This window comes from Notolabrus celidotus, chromosome 14, assembly GCF_009762535.1.
Source record: "Notolabrus celidotus isolate fNotCel1 chromosome 14, fNotCel1.pri, whole genome shotgun sequence".
Classification (NCBI taxonomy): Eukaryota; Metazoa; Chordata; class Actinopteri; order Labriformes; family Labridae; genus Notolabrus; species Notolabrus celidotus.
Genome location: NC_048285.1, coordinates 20,249,351 through 20,268,438, shown reverse-complemented (window position 1 = coordinate 20,268,438; position 19,088 = coordinate 20,249,351). Strand labels below are relative to the sequence as shown.

The 19,088-nt window shown below is 42.1% G+C and overlaps 3 protein-coding genes across 3 annotated transcripts; all 3 read left to right on the top strand.

Annotated features, from left to right (window-relative positions):
* Positions 1-845: 845 nt before the first annotated feature.
* Positions 846-13,093, top strand: LOC117825940 (extracellular calcium-sensing receptor-like). The gene is made up of 10 exons (XM_034701933.1): positions 846-991; positions 1,085-1,379; positions 1,477-1,563; positions 1,724-1,993; positions 2,224-2,430; positions 2,511-2,783; positions 3,403-3,623; positions 7,950-7,953; positions 11,824-11,947; positions 12,051-13,093. Exons 1-10 carry the CDS (start codon positions 855-857, stop codon positions 12,959-12,961), a joined length of 2,529 nt encoding a protein of 842 aa, XP_034557824.1. The 5' UTR covers positions 846-854; the 3' UTR covers positions 12,962-13,093.
* LOC117825942 lies at positions 6,388-11,667 on the top strand. The gene is made up of 2 exons (XM_034701935.1): positions 6,388-8,923; positions 9,834-11,667. Exons 1-2 carry the CDS (start codon positions 8,883-8,885, stop codon positions 10,819-10,821), a joined length of 1,029 nt encoding a protein of 342 aa, XP_034557826.1. The 5' UTR covers positions 6,388-8,882; the 3' UTR covers positions 10,822-11,667.
* A 1,149-nt stretch (positions 13,094-14,242) lies between the features above and the next one.
* On the top strand, positions 14,243-18,411 carry LOC117824947 (extracellular calcium-sensing receptor-like). The gene is given in 10 exon segments (XM_034700470.1): positions 14,243-14,388; positions 14,482-14,776; positions 14,873-14,926; positions 14,928-14,960; positions 15,114-15,383; positions 15,672-15,878; positions 15,959-16,231; positions 16,919-17,143; positions 17,242-17,365; positions 17,468-18,411. Coding segments are annotated over 10 exon segments (2,529 nt in total). The 5' UTR covers positions 14,243-14,251; the 3' UTR covers positions 18,379-18,411.
* The last annotated feature ends 677 nt before the right edge of the window (positions 18,412-19,088 follow it).

Here is a 19,088-nt window from a genome sequence, read left to right as displayed (position 1 = left end):
ATGTTTTGCAAGCACTTTATAGTAAATGAATGAATGAATGAATGAATGAATGAATAATTTTATTTTAATCAGCAGCAGCAGAAATCTTCACATTCTCAATCATTACAAAAATTTTTTAAATTGGCTGATCAAAAAGGGTTTTGGCTGAAGCAGAGCTTATAGATGCCTAAATGTGGGAACATAGGAAAGCTACCCAAATGATCACTCAAATGAGTGAATTGACCTCACATGTCTGGATATGCCCGTCTTTGTTTGTTTCGTTTTTGTGCAGGTGCACTTAGGATTTACGTTTTGGCTCCAATTGTTGATTTTCATCTTATTTTTATGACTGGGTCAAAACTGACCCTAACAACACAAAGGTTATAATTTAAACCAGAGCATTTTATGATTTAGTGAAAAAAAATAGAGAATTGAAATAGAGGTTCCTGACAGAGTCAAAAAACCTTGATGCAATAAAACAAATATATGTGGTTCTTTTACGCTTTTAAAAACTAAAACGGGTCATTGCTGACCCTAACACAACAGGAAGGTTAATACCTTCTATTAACACCTTAAGACACCTCTGCCATGACATTCTGTGGTACTGGAGCTAATTAGATATGAGCATAATCTTGCCATGCAAGGTCCTGAGGGGTGGTGTGGAACTATGATGACAACCACTAAAGCCGATGACATAACCCTGCATATAAAAATGTCACAATTGTGCATGAAGGCTACAAACAGGCAACGGGAGGAGGGCAGTTATGGGGGCATTTGCAGACCATTTGTTCCTGTACATCAACCTGATCTTGATTCTATACTGCTGCTCCTTCTTTTGCTTATCAGAGTCTGCACCCCTTTCCTCATCTTGTAACATGAGGAGACAGTTTAATCTTAATGCGATGCATAAGCCGGGTGATGTGGTTCTTGGTGGGCTTTTTACAGTCCACTACACCTCAGTCTTCCCTGAGCTGACTTTCACCTCAGAGCCAAAGCAGCCCAGCTGTCAAGGGTAAGTCTCACACTCCTGCAGCACACATATACAGACATAAATATACAAGATCTTGTACTTTTTACTGCTTAATCGTGACATTCTATGTGCTAGTTTTGACCCTTTAGGGTTCAGGCATGCCATGACCATGGCCTTTGCTATTGATGAGATCAACAAGAACTCCAACCTGCTTCCTAATGTGACTCTGGGATACAGTATGTATGACAACTGTGCTACACTTGTAATTGGATTCAGTGCTGCCTTGTCTTTGGCCAGCAGTAGAGAAGAACAGTTTGTGCTTCAAGAAAACTGTTCAGGGACCCCTCCAGTCCTGGGGATTGTGGGGGATTCTGTATCAACATTTTGTATTGCCACTTCTGACGTGTTAGGATTATTCAAACTGCCCATTGTAAGTTTTCTTCCCTTTTTTTTGGCTATATTTTGCCTATAATTGTTTTACACTGCATGAGAAAAGAAACCTATGCATACTGTTTGTTTCTTCATAGGTGAGTTATTATGCCACATGTTCCTGCCTGAGCGATCGGAGACGCTTTCCATCCTTTTTTAGAACAATTCCGAGTGACGCCTTCCAGGTGCAACTCTTTAAATACAAATTGCAAAATTGAAGTAGAGGAAAGACTGACTAAGAAATAACTGTAAAATTACAATGAGACATCAAACAGTATGCCTTTCTTAAAAAGGTTGCTGCTTTTCCAACCAGTTCACTAACCCCTCTCTTTTGTGTTAAATTAGGTGCGTGCCATGATTCAGATTCTCAAACGCTTTGGCTGGACCTGGGCAGGTCTGCTCGTCAGTGATGATGACTATGGACTCCATGTTGCTCGATCCTTTCCATCAGACTTGGCTGAGTCTGGAGGAGGTTGTCTGGCCTACTCAGAGATTTTGCCGTGGGGCGGCAACCCAACTGAAGTGAAGAGGATTGTGGGAGTGATGAAGAAATCGACAGCTGGAGTGGTCATTGTGTTTGCACATCTGATCCACATGATTCAACTAATGGATGAGGTATCTATCTATCTATCTATCTATCTATCTATCTATCTATCTATCTATCTATCTATCTATCTATCTATCTAAACGATAAATTAAAATGTAAAGGACTGCTTAACCCTAATTTGACTGGTCAGCTGTCTCGCTGGTTTGAGCTCTCAGCTAAGTGATTCAGTCCTACTAGTAGACAATATTTCCTCAGCCTTTGTCTTGAAACAATGAACTTAACAAAGTGTAATGAACAGGTGGTAGAGCAAAATGTGACAGGCCTGCAGTGGATGGCCAGTGAAGCCTGGACATTAGCTGAAATGCTCCAGACACCTCGTCTCATGCCGTACCTTGGAGGCACACTGGGCATTGCCATCCGCAGAGGAGAAATACCAGGGCTCAGGGAATTCCTTCAACACACACTTCCTGAATTACATGACAACAGAAGTGATGACAATAGCATGGTAAGCTTACAATCAGATCATTAATGACGATGAAGATATTTTCTTGATTTTTGTTCAAATCTGATCTGCTTTTGTTTCAGGCGAGGCAGTTTTGGGAATACACGTTTGGGTGTAAATTTACTTCACCTCCAGGTTGGCTGGAAGCTGGTGGAGAGGTATGCACTGGAGAAGAGGACCTAGAAAATGTTGAGACTGAGTTTTTGGATGTTTCTAACCTGAGGCCTGAGTACAATATTTATAAGGCTGTATATGCTCTTGCTTATGCCCTCGATGACAGGCTGCACTGTGTGCCTGGGAGAGGGCCTTTCAGAGGGCACAGCTGTGCTGCTCTGCAGAAACTGGAGCCATGGCAGGTGTGTATCATTCATATGATGTTAGAAACAAAGGATGTTTTGGGAAAACTGTATCCATAAATCAATCAAGTTGTATTTACTGTATTGGCACAAATATAAGAAGACCCTGATTACAAGACATCCCTCCCTTTTCAATACTGTGTATCAGAAAAAGACTCTTCGGTTGTTGTTTTAAATGGTATATAGAGCCAAATAAATCATACTCTGTTATTTTATTTAGAAAAAACATTAATTCGCCATGAGCAGGCACTTAGAAACCTTTGGCAGAAATGGCAGGAAAAAATCCTTAACCTGTAGAAACATCGAGCAGAACCAGTCTCAGTGCCACCTGACATGACCCAAATCCCCACCATACGTACACTGCAGCCAAGTCTTGAAGTGCAAACAGATGCCCTTGACAAGCTGAAAGCACAATACATGATTATCTTTAGGTTGAAATGAAATGGTAGAGTACTCACGAATCAAATACAGCTGCCATATTTGTTAGTTCATTAATACTATCTAATGTTACCAGAAGCTGTGCACTATATTTAAATACTAGCCTGACTTTAACCAGGATACAAATCACATGCAAATGGAAACCCAGTATCAATGTCAGTGTTTTTCTGCCCTTTTGTAGCTTGTTCATTATTTGCAACAAGTCAACTTCACCACACCGTTTGGTGATGAAGTCTCATTTGATGAGAATGGAAATGCATTACCAATCTATGACGTCGTGAACTGGAAGTGGCTTCCTGATGGGACAACAAGGCTGCAGAGTGTGGGTGTTGTTAAAAAGTCCTTCAAAGGAGAAGAACTCACTCTTCATGAGGACAAGATCTTCTGGAACTTTGACTCCAAGTGTGATAGATAGATTTTTTTGTGAAATAAGACAGTTAGTGACAAGTAATTTAAATTCATTGTTAAATGTCATTACTGAAAATTCATAAAAAGGTAAAAATGTTAATAACTTATGATGTGATATGTGTCCTAAAAGAAGTTAAATACTTTAAAAACGTGTTAAAAACATTTAAATGTTATCAGTAATGTTATCTGTGCTCTACTTGTTCGGTCTTTGATGAATAGTGCTCATGATTGGTTGATCATGCCTGTCATGACCGGAAGTGAGAGCTTTTGACGTCGATGCTTCATTCCCGGTGAAGCTGCCAGAGAGGAAGCATCGTGTCTGTGTTTATTTACTTATTTACCCCCTTAACAGGTAAAAAAATAAGTATTTAATGTTCTTTTACCGTGAGTTATCATTGCTTACCTGTTTTCTTGTGTTTTATTAATCTTAAAACCGTTTTGAGGAGCTGATTAAAGTTAAGGCTACTGAAAGAGTTTGATGCTAGTTAAGTTTTGTCTAACATGCCGCTGCTATGGCGCCACAAGATGGCAGTGTTGGCGCATGTAAATGTGAATGTGATGAAAATGTGATTTTGACTTATTTTTGTTAAGATATTAAATTCCCGGTGAAGCTGCCAGAGAGGAAGCATCGTGTCTGTGTTTATTTACTTATTTACCCCCTTAACAGGGCACAACATTTTGGAGGCACCGCTGGGATTGAATGTGACGAGGGTAAGCTGTCCCAGAGAGACGTCCCGGTCATCATTCAGCCCATTACATCTTCAGCCGAGGTGGACAACAGCGTGTGGTGGTCCAATGCCTGCGTAGAGAGACTTGCTTCAACCTGAGGTGAACCATTGGTGCCAGGAGAGCTGCGTCGTCTTTTCTTCAAAGGAGAGGTTCTGCATCACATCACTGTCCCACGGCCAGAGACTGAAATGGAGTCGTCAGAACTCGAGGACTTGAAACTAGAAGTTGGTGGTGCACTGTATACACTAACAAGAGACTCTTTGGTAGAAATATGTGATCATCTACTTATTGCTGGGTTAAGCTTTGAAAAAGTAACTGGCAAAAGCCGCTCTTCTCTTATTGTACATATTACCAAGCACATAGAAAGGGAAGAATTAAGTGAGCTTGAGGATGAAGGTATGGCCGAACTACTAAAGTTAAAAGACAAAATAGCAGAGCTACAACAGGCTAAACAGAGTAGCACACTTGAACAGATAACTTCAGATGCAAAACAGGCAGATGCAGTGCAGGAAGAGGTTATGCAGCCAAACGAAGGAGAGCGTTTGCAAAAAGAGATAGACTCACTGCAACTAGCTCTAGCTTTATCACTTCAGGAGAAAGCAAACATAAACAGTAGAAGCCAACAATCAGAAAGTGAGGAGAGCAGCAATGCTAAAGACAACCATGTACCTGCTCCACCGATCTCCCAACCCCGTCTGTCATTTCAGTGGGGCAGAGAATTCAAAATATCAGGTCAGATAGGAGAGCCAGGTCAAAAGGACAAACTAACATTTTCTAGCCTAGCGCACCAGATCGAGCAAGGTATCAGTAAGGGATTTCCTGAAATAGAGATAGTTGATGCAGTGATTAGGTCCATAGCACCAGGGTTACAACTGCGCAGCTACCTTGAGGGAAAGAGTAATCTTACCTTACCTACCTTACGGAGGATCCTCAGGTCCCATTATCAAGAAAGAGGTGCCACAGAGCTGTACAAGCAACTTACCTCAGAGGTGCAGAGTAGCAAGGAAACACCCCAAAATTTCCTTATCCGATCTCTAGATTTGAGACAGAAAATCCTCTTTGCATCCCAAGAAGCAGAATCTGGTCTAAGGTATGACCCTGTCCTAGTGCAGAGCATGTTTCTCCATACTGTTCTGACAGGCCTGCAAAATGATAACATTAGAAGGGACCTTCAGCCATACCTGCAACAAACAACTTCAAGTGATGAGCTGCTCCTTGAAAAACTCAACATCGCGTGTGCAGATGAAACCGAGCGACAAAATAAAAAGAAGCTTCTAATCCAGCAGCGACCAACCCCTGTCCACTCAGTCCAGTCTGACTCGCCTGCAGAAAAGAAAGTTAAAACCCCAAGTTCAGAACACAACAGCAAACCACAGCCTGACATACTAAATGAGCTGAAAGAAATGCGTTCAGACATTGCTGTACTGAAAAATATTGGTGTTGAAGTTGCACAGATAAAAGAGTCAATTCGGCAGCCTAATCCAACACAAACACAGTATGTGTCCTCACAGGAATGCATCCCTCCACCTCAGTTCCAGTATCCGCCACAAAATGCCTGGCCTCCTCCAGGACCAGGACGAAGAGGAGAAACGGCACAATATCAACAAGGGTTTGCACCACAGCAGTACTATCGTGCTCCAAATCGTCTGAGAAAGTGTGTCGGATGCCAACAGAGTGAAAGTGACTACTGTAATCACTGCTACAGATGCGGCAGTGATGAACACTTCCTCGCAGGTTGCAAAATGAGAGGAGTCAGACAAAATAAAGACATTCCTTTAAACGGAAGAGGGTTACCCCCACGGGACAGGGAGTAACCATTAACAGTGTAAAGTCCCAGCAGCATTGTTCTCACTGTGGTCTCTCTGCTAAAGGCAAAAAATTGAGAAGGTGTGCAACATGTAAAAAAGACGCATACTGTTCAAAAACCTGTCAAGTTGAACACTGGCCAAAACATAAGAGACTGTGTAACCAGCATGCTCATCCACAAGGAAACCAGCACTTTAACACAAAGACAAATGCCACCCTCACCCAGAAAGAGGACAGTCACTCCCGTCTTGTTGCTCTTGTAGGTAAACGATGTCTAGTTGACTGCTACATTCAAGGCTGTAAAACCAGAGCATTATGGGACACAGGATCTCAAGTCTGCATTGTTGATGAAAAATGGAAACGGAGACATTTGCCACATGAAAAGTTAAAGGATGTCTCTGAGCTTCTAGATGCACCTGATGATTTAACAATATCAGCTGCAAATGGACAGAACATGCCTTACACAGGTTTCATTGAAGTGACTTTCGGACTAGCTGCTGAGGGAGCAGACCCCAAAGAACTTGTTGTTCCCATGCTAGTAATGAAAGGTGGGAGACTTTCACAACCCATCTTAGGCTTTAATGTCATCGAGCAAATAGTAAAAGACTGCACCACAGGACAACAAGAAGCATCAAGAGAACAGCTAAATATGATTTTAAGAACTGCTTTTCCCAGTCTTGAGAGAGACAATGTTACTGCCTTTATCAATCTTGTGACCACTGAACAGTCATGTGACTATGTTGTAAAGACGACCAAAGAGAAAGTCATTGTGCCCAAACACACCTCTGTTCAGGTTGACTGTAGAGTGCAGACACGCCCACTACAAAAGGACACCACACTTCTCTTTGAACCTGATGTGAACCCTCAGTGGACTGATGGCCTTGAATTTTGTGAGACGTTGGTAAAACTAAGAAGTGGTGTTTCACCTTACATTGTTCTCGATGTGCAAAACCCTACTGATCATGATATTGAGCTGCAAGGAAAAACTGTTGTTGGTACGTTACAGCATGTCCAAGCTGTGTATCCAGCCACTGTTTTAGAGAAACCTGATCATTGCCCCAAAGTGTCAGTAAGTCAAGTTAATGCACAAACTGAGAAAGTGAATGAAAGTTCATGGGATCCACCTATTAATCTGAATCATCTAAACGAACAAGAAAAAGTAATCGCGCAGACTATGCTTCATGAGGAATGTGCTTCATTTTCCAAATCAGATGATGACATTGGTTGTATTGGAAAGTTGCAGTTGAACATTTCATTGAAAGACATGAACCCTGTAGCACGTACCTACCTGTCAGTGCCAAAGCCTCTGTATAAGGAAATGAAAGATTATCTGCACAACCTTATCGCTCAAGGATGGGTAAAGAAATCCAACTCTTCTTATGCCTCACCTGTTGTCTGTGTAAGGAAAAAAGATGGAAGTCTACGTCTCTGCATAGATTACAGAGAACTGAACAAAAAGACTCATGCAGACAGACAACCGATCCCTCGTGTGCAGGACATCCTCGACAGTCTTGGTGGCAATTCGTGGTTTTCATTGCTAGACCAAGGGAAAGCATACCACCAAGGGTTTATGGACGAAGACAGTAGACACTTGACTGCATTTGTAACTCCGTGGGGTCTTTATGAATGGATAAGGATTCCATTTGGACTAATGAACGCGCCTGCAGCTTTTCAACGCTGTATGGAGGAGTGTCTGGAGGAGGTGCGAGACAACATCTGTGTTCCCTACCTTGATGACACACTCGTGTACAGTCAGTCATTTGATGAGCATGTAAATCATGTCAGAAAAGTGCTTCAGCTGTTAAGAAAGTATGGCATTAAGTTGAAACCCAGCAAGTGTGAGTTATTTAAACATGAAATCCGTTACCTGGGAAGAATAGTTTCAGCGGAAGGAAGTAAAATCGACCCAGCTGACACTATTGCTGTGAGAGCCTTGAAAGATAAAAGACCAAGAAATGTTGGAGAGCTAAGAGCTATGATGGGCTTGCTAAGTTATTACAGACAGTACATACAGGACTTTTCAAGCATTGCTGGTCCACTTTACAACTTGCTAAGAGGACAGACAAAAGATGACAAAGTGCCACAAAGCAAAACGAACACAAGACAAGTGACAGGTAAAAACAAAGGAGTGTCTTCACACACATTAATCAGGTGGGAGGAGGAACACCAGTGTATTTTGGAGCGGCTGATAGACTGCCTGGTCGAGCCACCAGTTCTTGGGTTCCCTGACTTTTCAAAGCCATTTACTCTCCATACTGATGCCTCAAACCGTGGTCTTGGTGCAGTTCTTTACCAGCAACAAGAAGATAAACTGCGAGTGATAGCCTACGGCTCCCGAACTCTGACTGCTGCTGAGAGAAATTATCATCTGCACTCAGGAAAATTAGAATTCCTGGCTTTAAAGTGGGCGGTCACCGACAAGTTCAGAGACTATCTGTATTATGCCCCCACATTCACTGTGTTTACTGACAATAACCCTCTTACTTATGTCCTGTCCAGTGCCAAGCTTAATGCAACAGGATGCAGATGGGTCGCAGAGCTTGCAGACTTCCACTTCACCATTCGTTATCGTCCAGGTAAAGAGAATGTGGACGCAGACAGTCTGTCAAGAATGCCTGTGAACATCGACACAATGATGCAACAATGTACTGAGGAGTTGACATCCGACTGTGTGGCAGCGACAACCCAAGCTGTCGAGACTCAAGCTTCCAGCTCATCATGGGTCTGTCCAGAAGTAAACTCCATCCAGAGTACTGTAGGTGAGCAAACATGCAAAACATTCTCTGCTGATGAGATAAGACAAGCACAACAAGATGACAAACACATTGGTCCTGTGATACAGTGTAAACTAAGAGACAACAAACCATCAGTACGTGAACTGAATGACTTTAGTATGCAAAGCAAGTGTTTATTACGCAACTGGGAAAAACTTCACATTGATGAGGACGGAATCCTCCGCAGGAAGACAACAAACAAAACACAGCTCGTCTTACCTGACAAATACAAGTTCACTGTTTTGAAAGAGTTGCATAATGAGATGGGCCATCAAGGCATCGATCGAACAACATCACTGATCGGAGATAGATTCTTCTGGCCTTACATGAAAAAAGAGATTGAACATTATGTTGCTAGAACGTGTAGCTGTCTGAAACAAAAAACACCAAGCAAATCGACACGAGCACCTATGACCAGCATCGTTACCACACAGCCATTTGAACTGGTGTCGATCGATTTCCTCCACTTGGACAAATGTAAAGGTGGCTACGAGTACATTTTGATAATTGTTGATCACTTCACGCGTTTTGCACAGGCTTATCCTACCACCTCTAAGTCTGCCAAAACAGTCGCTGACCGAATATTCAACGATTATGCTTTAAAGTTTGGACTACCAACACGGATACATCATGACCAAGGTGGCGAGTTTGAGAACCAGCTCTTTGCTCAACTCAAAAAGAACTGTGGTATACTGGGATCCAGAACAACACCATACCACCCACAAGGAAATGGACAAGTTGAACGTTTTAACAGAACATTGATACAAATGCTGAAAACCCTGACTGACAGACAGAAAACAAACTGGAAAGATTCTTTGAACAAGTTGATTTATGCATACAACTGCACGAGGTGCGAGGTCACTGGTTTCTCCCCTTTTTACCTCTTGTTTGGAAGGTCTCCAAGGTTGCCTATTGACCTGCTTTTTGGTCTCACAACTGAGTCAGGTAAAGCAGACCATCGGACATATATGGAGAGATGGAGGACTGAAATGCAGGAAGCATATTACATCGTCAAGGAGAATGCAAAGAAGTCAACAGATAGGAGTAAAAGACACTACGATGGAAAAGTGAGAAGCTCCGTACTACACCCCGGTGATCGTGTCCTTATAAGAAATCTGACACCTAGAGGAGGCACTGGAAAGCTCCGCAATCACTGGGAGGAGAACATTCATGTTGTGGTACGTCAGGTTGGAAAAGACATCCCAGTTTACGAAGTGAAACCAGAGCAGGGTAGAGGACGATCCAGAAACATACATCGCAACTTGTTGTTACCATGCGATCACTTACCCTTGGAAATCCAACCACAAGCAGCATGCAAACAAAACAAACGGAAAACACAGGCAACCACAGAAAACACAGAACAAGAGGATGAGAATGACGAAGAGGAATGTTTGTTTTACTACCAGCCTGTGACACAGTCTGACATACCCAATGTGGACAGAAACCTTGAGCATGCAGACACACAAAATGACAGTGACATTGAAACACCAGTGTTGTATGATGACAGACAAGTGAATGAACAAGATCCTCCAACAAACACACATGACTCTGAGATTGAGCTGGAAAATGTGCTGCAGGATGATAACCTGGATGAACAACCAGTTGCAGAAGCACAGGATGAGATTCAGGATGAGATTCAGGAGCTCCAGCATCCAGATTCAAGTGATGATGATGGAGAACTGGAACATGACCTACCTAAGAGAGACAGACGAGCCCCTAAGATCTTCACTTATGATAGATTAGGGACCCCTTCATGCTATAGTACAACCCATGCAAATGAGGCTTACCAGTGTTATCCCATACTGTACAGAGAGGTTCAGCCAATGACAGTGTGGAGAAACCCCTATCAAGTCTACCAACCCTTATTTATGCCAGGATACTAAGCAGTAGCGGTTTCAGCTATTGAGTAAGGAGAAAATAAAAGAGTTACTTACATGTTTATTTGAGTTTGCAGTACATCCAGTACTTTGTTATTACAAAAAGATTACTGTAGTTGTCCCCTTTAAAGGCAGAGCTTAGTGAACAATACTTACAGGTTGAGAACCTTTCGTTCATAGACACAAGGATGTCGGGACGACATCTAATGTTGTAGGGGAGTGTGTGATAGATAGATTTTTTTGTGAAATAAGACAGTTAGTGACAAGTAATTTAAATTCATTGTTAAATGTCATTACTGAAAATTCATAAAAAGGTAAAAATGTTAATAACTTATGATGTGATATGTGTCCTAAAAGAAGTTAAATACTTTAAAAACGTGTTAAAAACATTTAAATGTTATCAGTAATGTTATCTGTGCTCTACTTGTTCGGTCTTTGATGAATAGTGCTCATGATTGGTTGATCATGCCTGTCATGACCGGAAGTGAGAGCTTTTGACGTCGATGCTTCATTCCCGGTGAAGCTGCCAGAGAGGAAGCATCGTGTCTGTGTTTATTTACTTATTTACCCCCTTAACAGGTAAAAAAATAAGTATTTAATGTTCTTTTACCGTGAGTTATCATTGCTTACCTGTTTTCTTGTGTTTTATTAATCTTAAAACCGTTTTGAGGAGCTGATTAAAGTTAAGGCTACTGAAAGAGTTTGATGCTAGTTAAGTTTTGTCTAACATGCCGCTGCTATGGCGCCACAAGATGGCAGTGTTGGCGCATGTAAATGTGAATGTGATGAAAATGTGATTTTGACTTATTTTTGTTAAGATATTAAATTCCCGGTGAAGCTGCCAGAGAGGAAGCATCGTGTCTGTGTTTATTTACTTATTTACCCCCTTAACAGGGCACAACACAAGCAGGTTACTGCTGTTAATATATTTATTTGCCTTCCTGTTGTATGACACCTAAGAAATAATCAAATAATGAGCCCCTGTGATAACTCTTACCATATCTACAGCCACCCCAGTCAGTGTGCAGTGAGAGCTGTCCCCCAGGTACTCGAATGGCCAGAAAAAAGGGGCAGCCTGTTTGCTGTTTTGACTGTGTTGCTTGTTCTGAGGGAAAGTTCAGCAATGAAACAAGTTGGTATCCTATAATAGTCTCTGCTATGTTGTGGAAGTTGATAATATTTGCCACCCATCCAACATTGCTGTTGAAAACAAATAAACCTTTTTTTTTTCTTAGACTCGATGGAGTGCACCAGCTGTCCTGAGGACTTCTGGTCAAGCCCAAAACGTGACCACTGTGTACCTAAGAAAACAGAGTTCCTCTCTTACCACGAGCCTTTGGGTATCTGCTTGACAGCTGCTGCATTACTAGGCACACTTATCTGTGCTGTTGTCCTTGGGATCTTCATCTGTCATCACAGCACACCCATGGTACGAGCCAACAATACTGAACTGAGCTTCCTGCTCTTGGTGGCACTCACACTTTGCTTCCTGTGCTCGCTGCTGTTCATTGGCCGCCCCAGACTATGGACATGCCAGTTGAGACATGCAGCATTTGGGATCAGCTTTGTTCTTTGTGTCTCATGTATCCTGGTTAAAACCATGGTTGTTATAGCTGTGTTCAAGGCCTCCAAACCAGGAGGTGGAGCAGCCCTGAAGTGGTTTGGTGCTCTGCAACAAAGAGGAACAGTTGTTGCTCTCACGTTAATCCAAGCCGCAATCTGTACCGTCTGGATTGTCTCCTCCTCACCAGCTCCTTATAAAAACACTCAATACTACAATGACAAGATAGTTTATGAGTGTGTTGTCGGATCCACAATAGGTTTTGCAGTTTTACTCGGCTATATTTGCCTACTAGCTACCCTTAGCTTCCTGTTAGCATTTATGGAAAGGAATCTTCCTGACAACTTCAATGAAGCCAAATTCATCACTTTCAGTATGCTGATCTTCTGTGCTGTGTGGGTGGCCTTTGTCCCTGCCTATGTCAACTCTCCAGGCAAATATGCAGATGCAGTGGAGATATTTGCCATCCTTGCCTCTAGTTTTGGTCTCCTGGTGGCACTGTTTGGACCCAAATGTTACATAATCCTGCTGAGACCAGAGAGGAACACAAAAAAAGCAATCATGGGTCGAACCGCCCCCAAGTGATCAGAGTCTCAACTGGTCTGAACCAATCCATAATTTACAGCTCAGTAGAAATCTCCCAGAGCATCATTTTGCTGCTTATAACTGTCATCATAGCAGAAATGTGCATACACATTAAGTGCCCCTGTCTCTACCCTGCCTATCAAATGCATACATGGTTTTTGTATTACAATATTCAACGGATTAAATTCATCACTCTGAATACATCTTGTTTATCTTTCTTTTTTTAAAGTAGTCTACTGTATCAAGCTGTTTTGGATGGTAAAACTCTGACAAAAAACACTGTATATGTTTAGCTTCCATCTACAGCCACCAAAGTGAAATCAACCCTGACAAGCTGAAATAGAGATGTCTTATAACTGCCAGTATTCCTGTTTTTACTTTCGGCTTGTTAGGAAATTATTTTTGCATACTGTACATGTAACTGAGCAAAGAGGTGATGTATAGCCTTGGAGCCTCTGTGGAGAAATGTTGAATTTATGTAAATTTCCATTGAAGTGAAGGTATAACACATGCATGGGTGTCCTCAGTTCAATGTGTCACAAACAAGAAAGAGAGGGCTGCTTCTGTTTGACCATGCACCCCATTTCACTATGAGGCCCCTTTACCTTGCTGGACAGAATGTCTGTTTCTGGTCAGGATAATTCAAAAGTATTGGCACCAATGAAAAGGGGGAACACAGTGCAAGCACAATAATTATTCCCTTATACTGAACAGGATGAGAGAGGACAGATTGAGTGGGCCAAGAGATTGGGATCAAATTAAAACCAGAGCTTGACAGTATTTTAATGACTCATTATGAAGAAATTAAGCCTGTTAATCCTTATCCTGGAAAACAGAAACACTTCCACTCATTTTACAAAGAGGCAAGCACATTTTAATTAGCTGTAATAATTGAACTGTAACTGAATTATATCTGCAATATGTTTCTTAGATCAGGTTACCATTTACGTAGCTGAGTTACTGCAATTAATACCTTCTATTAACACCCTAAGACACCTCTGCCATGACATTCTGTGGTACTGGAGCTAATTAGATATGAGCATAATCTTGCCATGCAAGGTCCTGGGGGGTGGTGTGGAACTATGATGACAACCACTAAAGACGATGACATAACCCTGCATATAAAAATGTCACAATTGTGCATGAAGGCTACAAACAGGCAACGGGAGGAGGGCAGTTATGGGGGCATTTGCAGACCATTTGTTCCTGTACATTTACCTGATCTTGATTCTATACTGCTGCTCCTTCTTTGGCTTATCAGAGTCTGCACCTCTTTCCTCATCTTGTAACATGAGGAGACAGTTTAATCTTAATGCGATGCATAAGCCAGGTGATGTGGTTCTTGGTGGGCTTTTTGACGTCCACTACACCTCAGTCTTCCCTGAACTGACTTTCACCTCAGAGCCAAAGCAGCCCAGCTGTCAAGGGTAAGTCTCACACTACTGCAGCACACATATACAGACATAAATATACAAGATCTTGTACTTTTTACTGCTTAATCGTGACATTCTATGTGCTAGTTTTAACCCTTTAAGGTTCAAGTATGCCATGACCATGGCCTTTGCTATTGATGAGATCAACAAGAACTCCAACCTGCTTCCTAATGTGACTCTGGGATACAGCCTGTATGACAACTGTGCTACACTTGTAATTGGATTCAGTGCTGCCTTGTCTTTGGCCAGCAGTAGAGAAGAACAGTTTGTGCTTCAAGAAAACTGTTCAGGGACCCCTCCAGTCCTGGGGATTGTGGGTGATGCCTTCTCAACATTTACTATTGCCACTTCTGACGTGTTAGGATTATTCAAACTGCCCATTGTAAGTTTTCTTCCCTTTTTTTGGCTATATTTTGCCTATAATTGTTTTACACTGCATGAGAAAAGAAACCTATGCATACTGTATGTGTCTTTACAGGTGAGTTATTATGCCACATGTTCCTGCCTGAGCGATCGGAGACGCTTTCCATCCTTTTTTTAGAACAATTCCGAGTGACGCCTTCCAGGTGCAACTCTTTAAATACAAATTGCAAAATTGAAGTAGAGAAAAGACTGACGAAGAACTAACTGTAAAATTACAATGAGACATCAAACAGTATGCCTTTCTCAAAATGCTTTTCCAACCAGTTCATGAACCCCTCTCTTTTGTGTTAAATTAGGTGCGTGCCATGATTCAGATTCTCAAACGCTTTGGCTGGACCTGGGCAGGTCTGCTTGTCAGTGATGATGACTATGGACTCCATGTTGCTCGATCCTTTCCGTCAGACTTGGCTGAGTCTGGAGGAGGTTGTCTGGCCTACTCAGAGATTTTGCCATGGGGCGACAACCCCACTGAACTGAAGAGGATTGTGGAAGTGATGAAGAAATCGACAGCTGGAGTGGTCATTGTGTTTGCGCATCTGATCCACATGATTCAACTAATGGATGAGGTATCTATCTATCTATCTATCTATCTATCTATCTATCTATCTATCTATCTATCTATCTATCTATCTATCTATCTATCTATCTATCTGTCTGTCTGTCTATCTATCTATCTATCTACCTATCTATCTATCTATCTGTCTATCTATCTGTCTGTCTATCTGTCTATCTATCTATCTATCTATCTATCTATTTGTTTTGAGCTCTCAGCTAAGTGATTCAGTCCTACCTGTAGACAATATTTTCTCAGCATGTGTCTTGAAACAATGAACTTAACAAAGTGTAATGAACAGGTGGTAGAGCAAAATGTGACAGGCCTGCAGTGGATGGCCAGTGAAGCCTGGACATTAGCTTCGATGCTCCAGACACCTCGCCTCATGCCGTACCTTGGAGGCACACTGGGCATTGCCATCCGCAGAGGAGAAATACCAGGGCTCAGGGAATTCCTTCAACACACACGTCCTGAATTTCATGACAACAGAAGTGATGACAATAGCATGGTAAGCTTACAATCAGATCATTAATGACGATGAAGATATTTTCTTGATTTTTGTTCAAATCTGATCTGCTTTTGTTTCAGGTGAGGCAGTTTTGGGAATACACGTTTGGGTGTAAATTTACTTCACCTCCAGGTTGGCTGGAAGCTGGTGGAGAGGTATGCACTGGAGAAGAGGACCTAGAAAATGTTGAGACTGAGTTGTTGGATGTTTCTAACCTGAGGCCTGAGTACAATATTTATAAGGCTGTATATGCTCTTGCTTATGCCCTCGATGACATGCTGCACTGTGTGCCTGGGAGAGGGCCTTTCAGAGGGCACAGCTGTGCTGCCCTGCAGAAACTGGAGCCATGGCAGGTGTGTCTCATTCATATGATGTTGGAAACAAAGTATGTTTTGGGAAAAATGTATCCATAAATCAATCAACTAGCAACTTTTGGCAGAAATGGCAGGAAAAAAATCCTTAACCTGTAGAAACATCGAGCAGAACCAGTCTCACTGCCACCTGCCATGACCATATCGGCCTAGAAAGTTTGATGGAGGGAGATGTGGACAGAAAAAGACAAGGAGAGAGAGAGAGAGAGAGAGAGAGAGAGAGAGAGAGAGAGAGAGAGAGAGAGAGACGAAAAAAGAAAAACACGGTAAAAGAAGAGAAAAATATATACTTTATTTCAGACTGATAGGTCCATATTAACATAAAAAGGTATAAAAAAAAGTTTAATAACTCTGAATTTTTAAAAATGCCAAACTAGGGGTCAAAATCCCCATCATACACTGCAGCCAAGTCCTGAAGTGCAAACAGATGCCCTTGACACGTTGAAAGCACAATACACGATTGTCTTTAGGTTGAAATGAAATGGTAGAGTACTCACGAATCAAATACAATTGCCCTATTTGTTGGTTCATTAATAATATTTATTGTTACCAGAAGCTGTGCATTATATTTAAATACTAGCCTGACTTTAACCAGGATACAAATCACATGCAAATGGAAACCCCCAAACAACCCAGTATCAATGTCAGTGTTTTTCTGCCCTCTTGTAGCTGATGTATTACTTGGAAAAAGTCAACTTCACCACACCGTTTGGTGATGAAGTCTCATTTGATGAGAATGGAAATGCATTACCAATCTATGATGTCATGAACTGGAAGTGGCTTCCTGATGGGACAACAAGGCTGCAGAGTGTGGGTGTTGTTAAAAAGTCCTTCAAAGGAGAAGAACTCACTCTTCACGAAGACAAGATCTTCTGGAACTTTGACTCCAAGCAGGTTACTGCTGTTAATATATTTATTTGCCTTCCTGTTGTATGACACCTAAGAAATAATCAAATAATGAGCCCCTGTGATAACTCTTACCATATCTACAGCCACCCCAGTCAGTGTGCAGTGAGAGCTGTCCCCCAGGTACTCGAATGGCCAGAAAAAAGGGGCAGCCTGTTTGCTGTTTTGACTGTGTTGCTTGTTCTGAGGGAAAGTTCAGCAATGAAACAAGTTGGTATCCTTTAATACTCTCTGCTATGTTGTGGAAGTTGATAATATTTGTCACCCATCCAACATTGCTGTTGAAAACGAATAAACCTTTTTTTTTCTTAGACTCGATGGAGTGCACCAGCTGTCCTGAGGACTTCTGGTCAAGCCCAAAACGTGACCACTGTGTACCTAAGAAAACAGAGTTCCTCTCTTACCACGAGCCTTTGGGTATCTGCTTGACAGCTGCTGCATTACTAGGCACACTTATCTGTGCTGTCGTCCTTGGGATCTTCATCTGTCATCACAGCACACCCATGGTACGAGCCAACAACACTGAACTGAGCTTCCTGCTCTTGGTGGCACTCACACTTTGCTTCCTGTGCTCGCTGCTGTTCATCGGCCGCCCCAGACTATGGACATGCCAGTTGAGACATGCAGCATTTGGGATCAGCTTTGTTCTTTGTGTCTCATGTATCCTGGTGAAAACCATGGTTGTTATAGCTGTGTTCAAGGCCTCCAAACCAGGAGTTGGAGCAGCCCTGAAGTGGTTTGGTGCTGTGCAACAAAGAGGAACAGTTGTTGCTCTCACTTTAATCCAAGCAGCAATCTGTACCATCTGGATTGTCTCCTCCTCTCCAGCTCCTCATAAAAACACTCAATACTACAATGACAAGATCGTTTATGAGTGTGTTGTCGGATCCACAATAGGTTTTGCAGTTTTACTCGGCTATATTTGCCTACTAGCTACCCTTAGCTTCCTGTTAGCATTCATGGCAAGGAATCTTCCTGACAACTTCAATGAAGCCAAATTCATCACTTTCAGTATGCTGATCTTCTGTGCTGTGTGGGTGGCCTTTGTTCCTGCCTATGTCAACTCTCCAGGCAAATATGCAGATGCAGTGGAGATATTTGCCATCCTTGCCTCTAGTTTTGGTCTCCTGGTGGCGCTGTTTGGACCCAAATGTTACATAATCCTGCTGAGACCAGAGAGGAACACAAAAAAAGCAATCATGGGTCGAACCGCCCCCAAGTGATCAGAGTCTCAACTGGTCTGAACCAATCCATAATTTACAGCTCATTAGAAATCTCCCAGAGCATCATTTTGCTGCTTATAACTGTCATCATAGCAGACACCATAGCAGAAATGTGCATTCACATTAAGTGCCCCTGTCTCTACCCTGCCTAACAAATGCACGTTTTTTGTATTACATTGTTCAACGGATTAAATTTATCACTCTGAATACATCTTGTTTATCTTTCTTTTTTAAAAGTAGTCTACTGTATCAAGCTATTTTGGATGGTAAACCTCTGACAAAAAGCACTGTAATTTTTTAGCTTCCACCTACAGCCACCAAAGTTAAATCAACCCTGACAAGCTGAAATAGAGATGTGTTATAACTGCCAGTATTCCTGTTTTTACTTTCGGCTTATTAGGAAATTGTTTTTGCATATTGTAACTGAGCACAGAGGTGATGTATAGCCTTGGAGCCTCTGTGGAGAAATGTTGAATTCATGTGACAGATACCACAGTGTTGAGGAAGTCATGCAGTCCAAATCTGGAGACTCTTTTCATAAACTGTAAACCCTTTTACTCGCCGCGGGAGTTCTCCTCCTTTATTCTGGTCGGCGTCTACATCCCACCTCAGGCCTGCATAACGGAGACGTTACAGCACCTGGCTGACCATATTCCAGACGTGGAGAAAAAACATCCAGACTCCCTGCTCATCATTCTCGGGGACTTTAA

What these genes read in the sequence shown, in the direction of transcription:
- LOC117825940 (XM_034701933.1), top strand. Translation starts at nt 855, where the DNA reads ATGAGGAGACAGTTTAATCTTAATGCGATGCATAAGCCGGGTGATGTG. An exon ending in GATTATTCAAACTGCCCATT is followed by an intron (nt 1,380 to 1,476) that starts GTAAGTTTTCTT and finishes GTTTCTTCATAG; the next exon opens with GTGAGTTATTATGCCACATG. An exon ending in AGAAACTGGAGCCATGGCAG is followed by an intron (nt 2,784 to 3,402) that starts GTGTGTATCATT and finishes GCCCTTTTGTAG; the next exon opens with CTTGTTCATTATTTGCAACA.
- LOC117825942 (XM_034701935.1), top strand. Translation starts at nt 8,883, where the DNA reads ATGGGTCTGTCCAGAAGTAAACTCCATCCAGAGTACTGTAG. An exon ending in CTCCATCCAGAGTACTGTAG is followed by an intron (nt 8,924 to 9,833) that starts GTGAGCAAACAT and finishes CTTGTTTGGAAG; the next exon opens with GTCTCCAAGGTTGCCTATTG.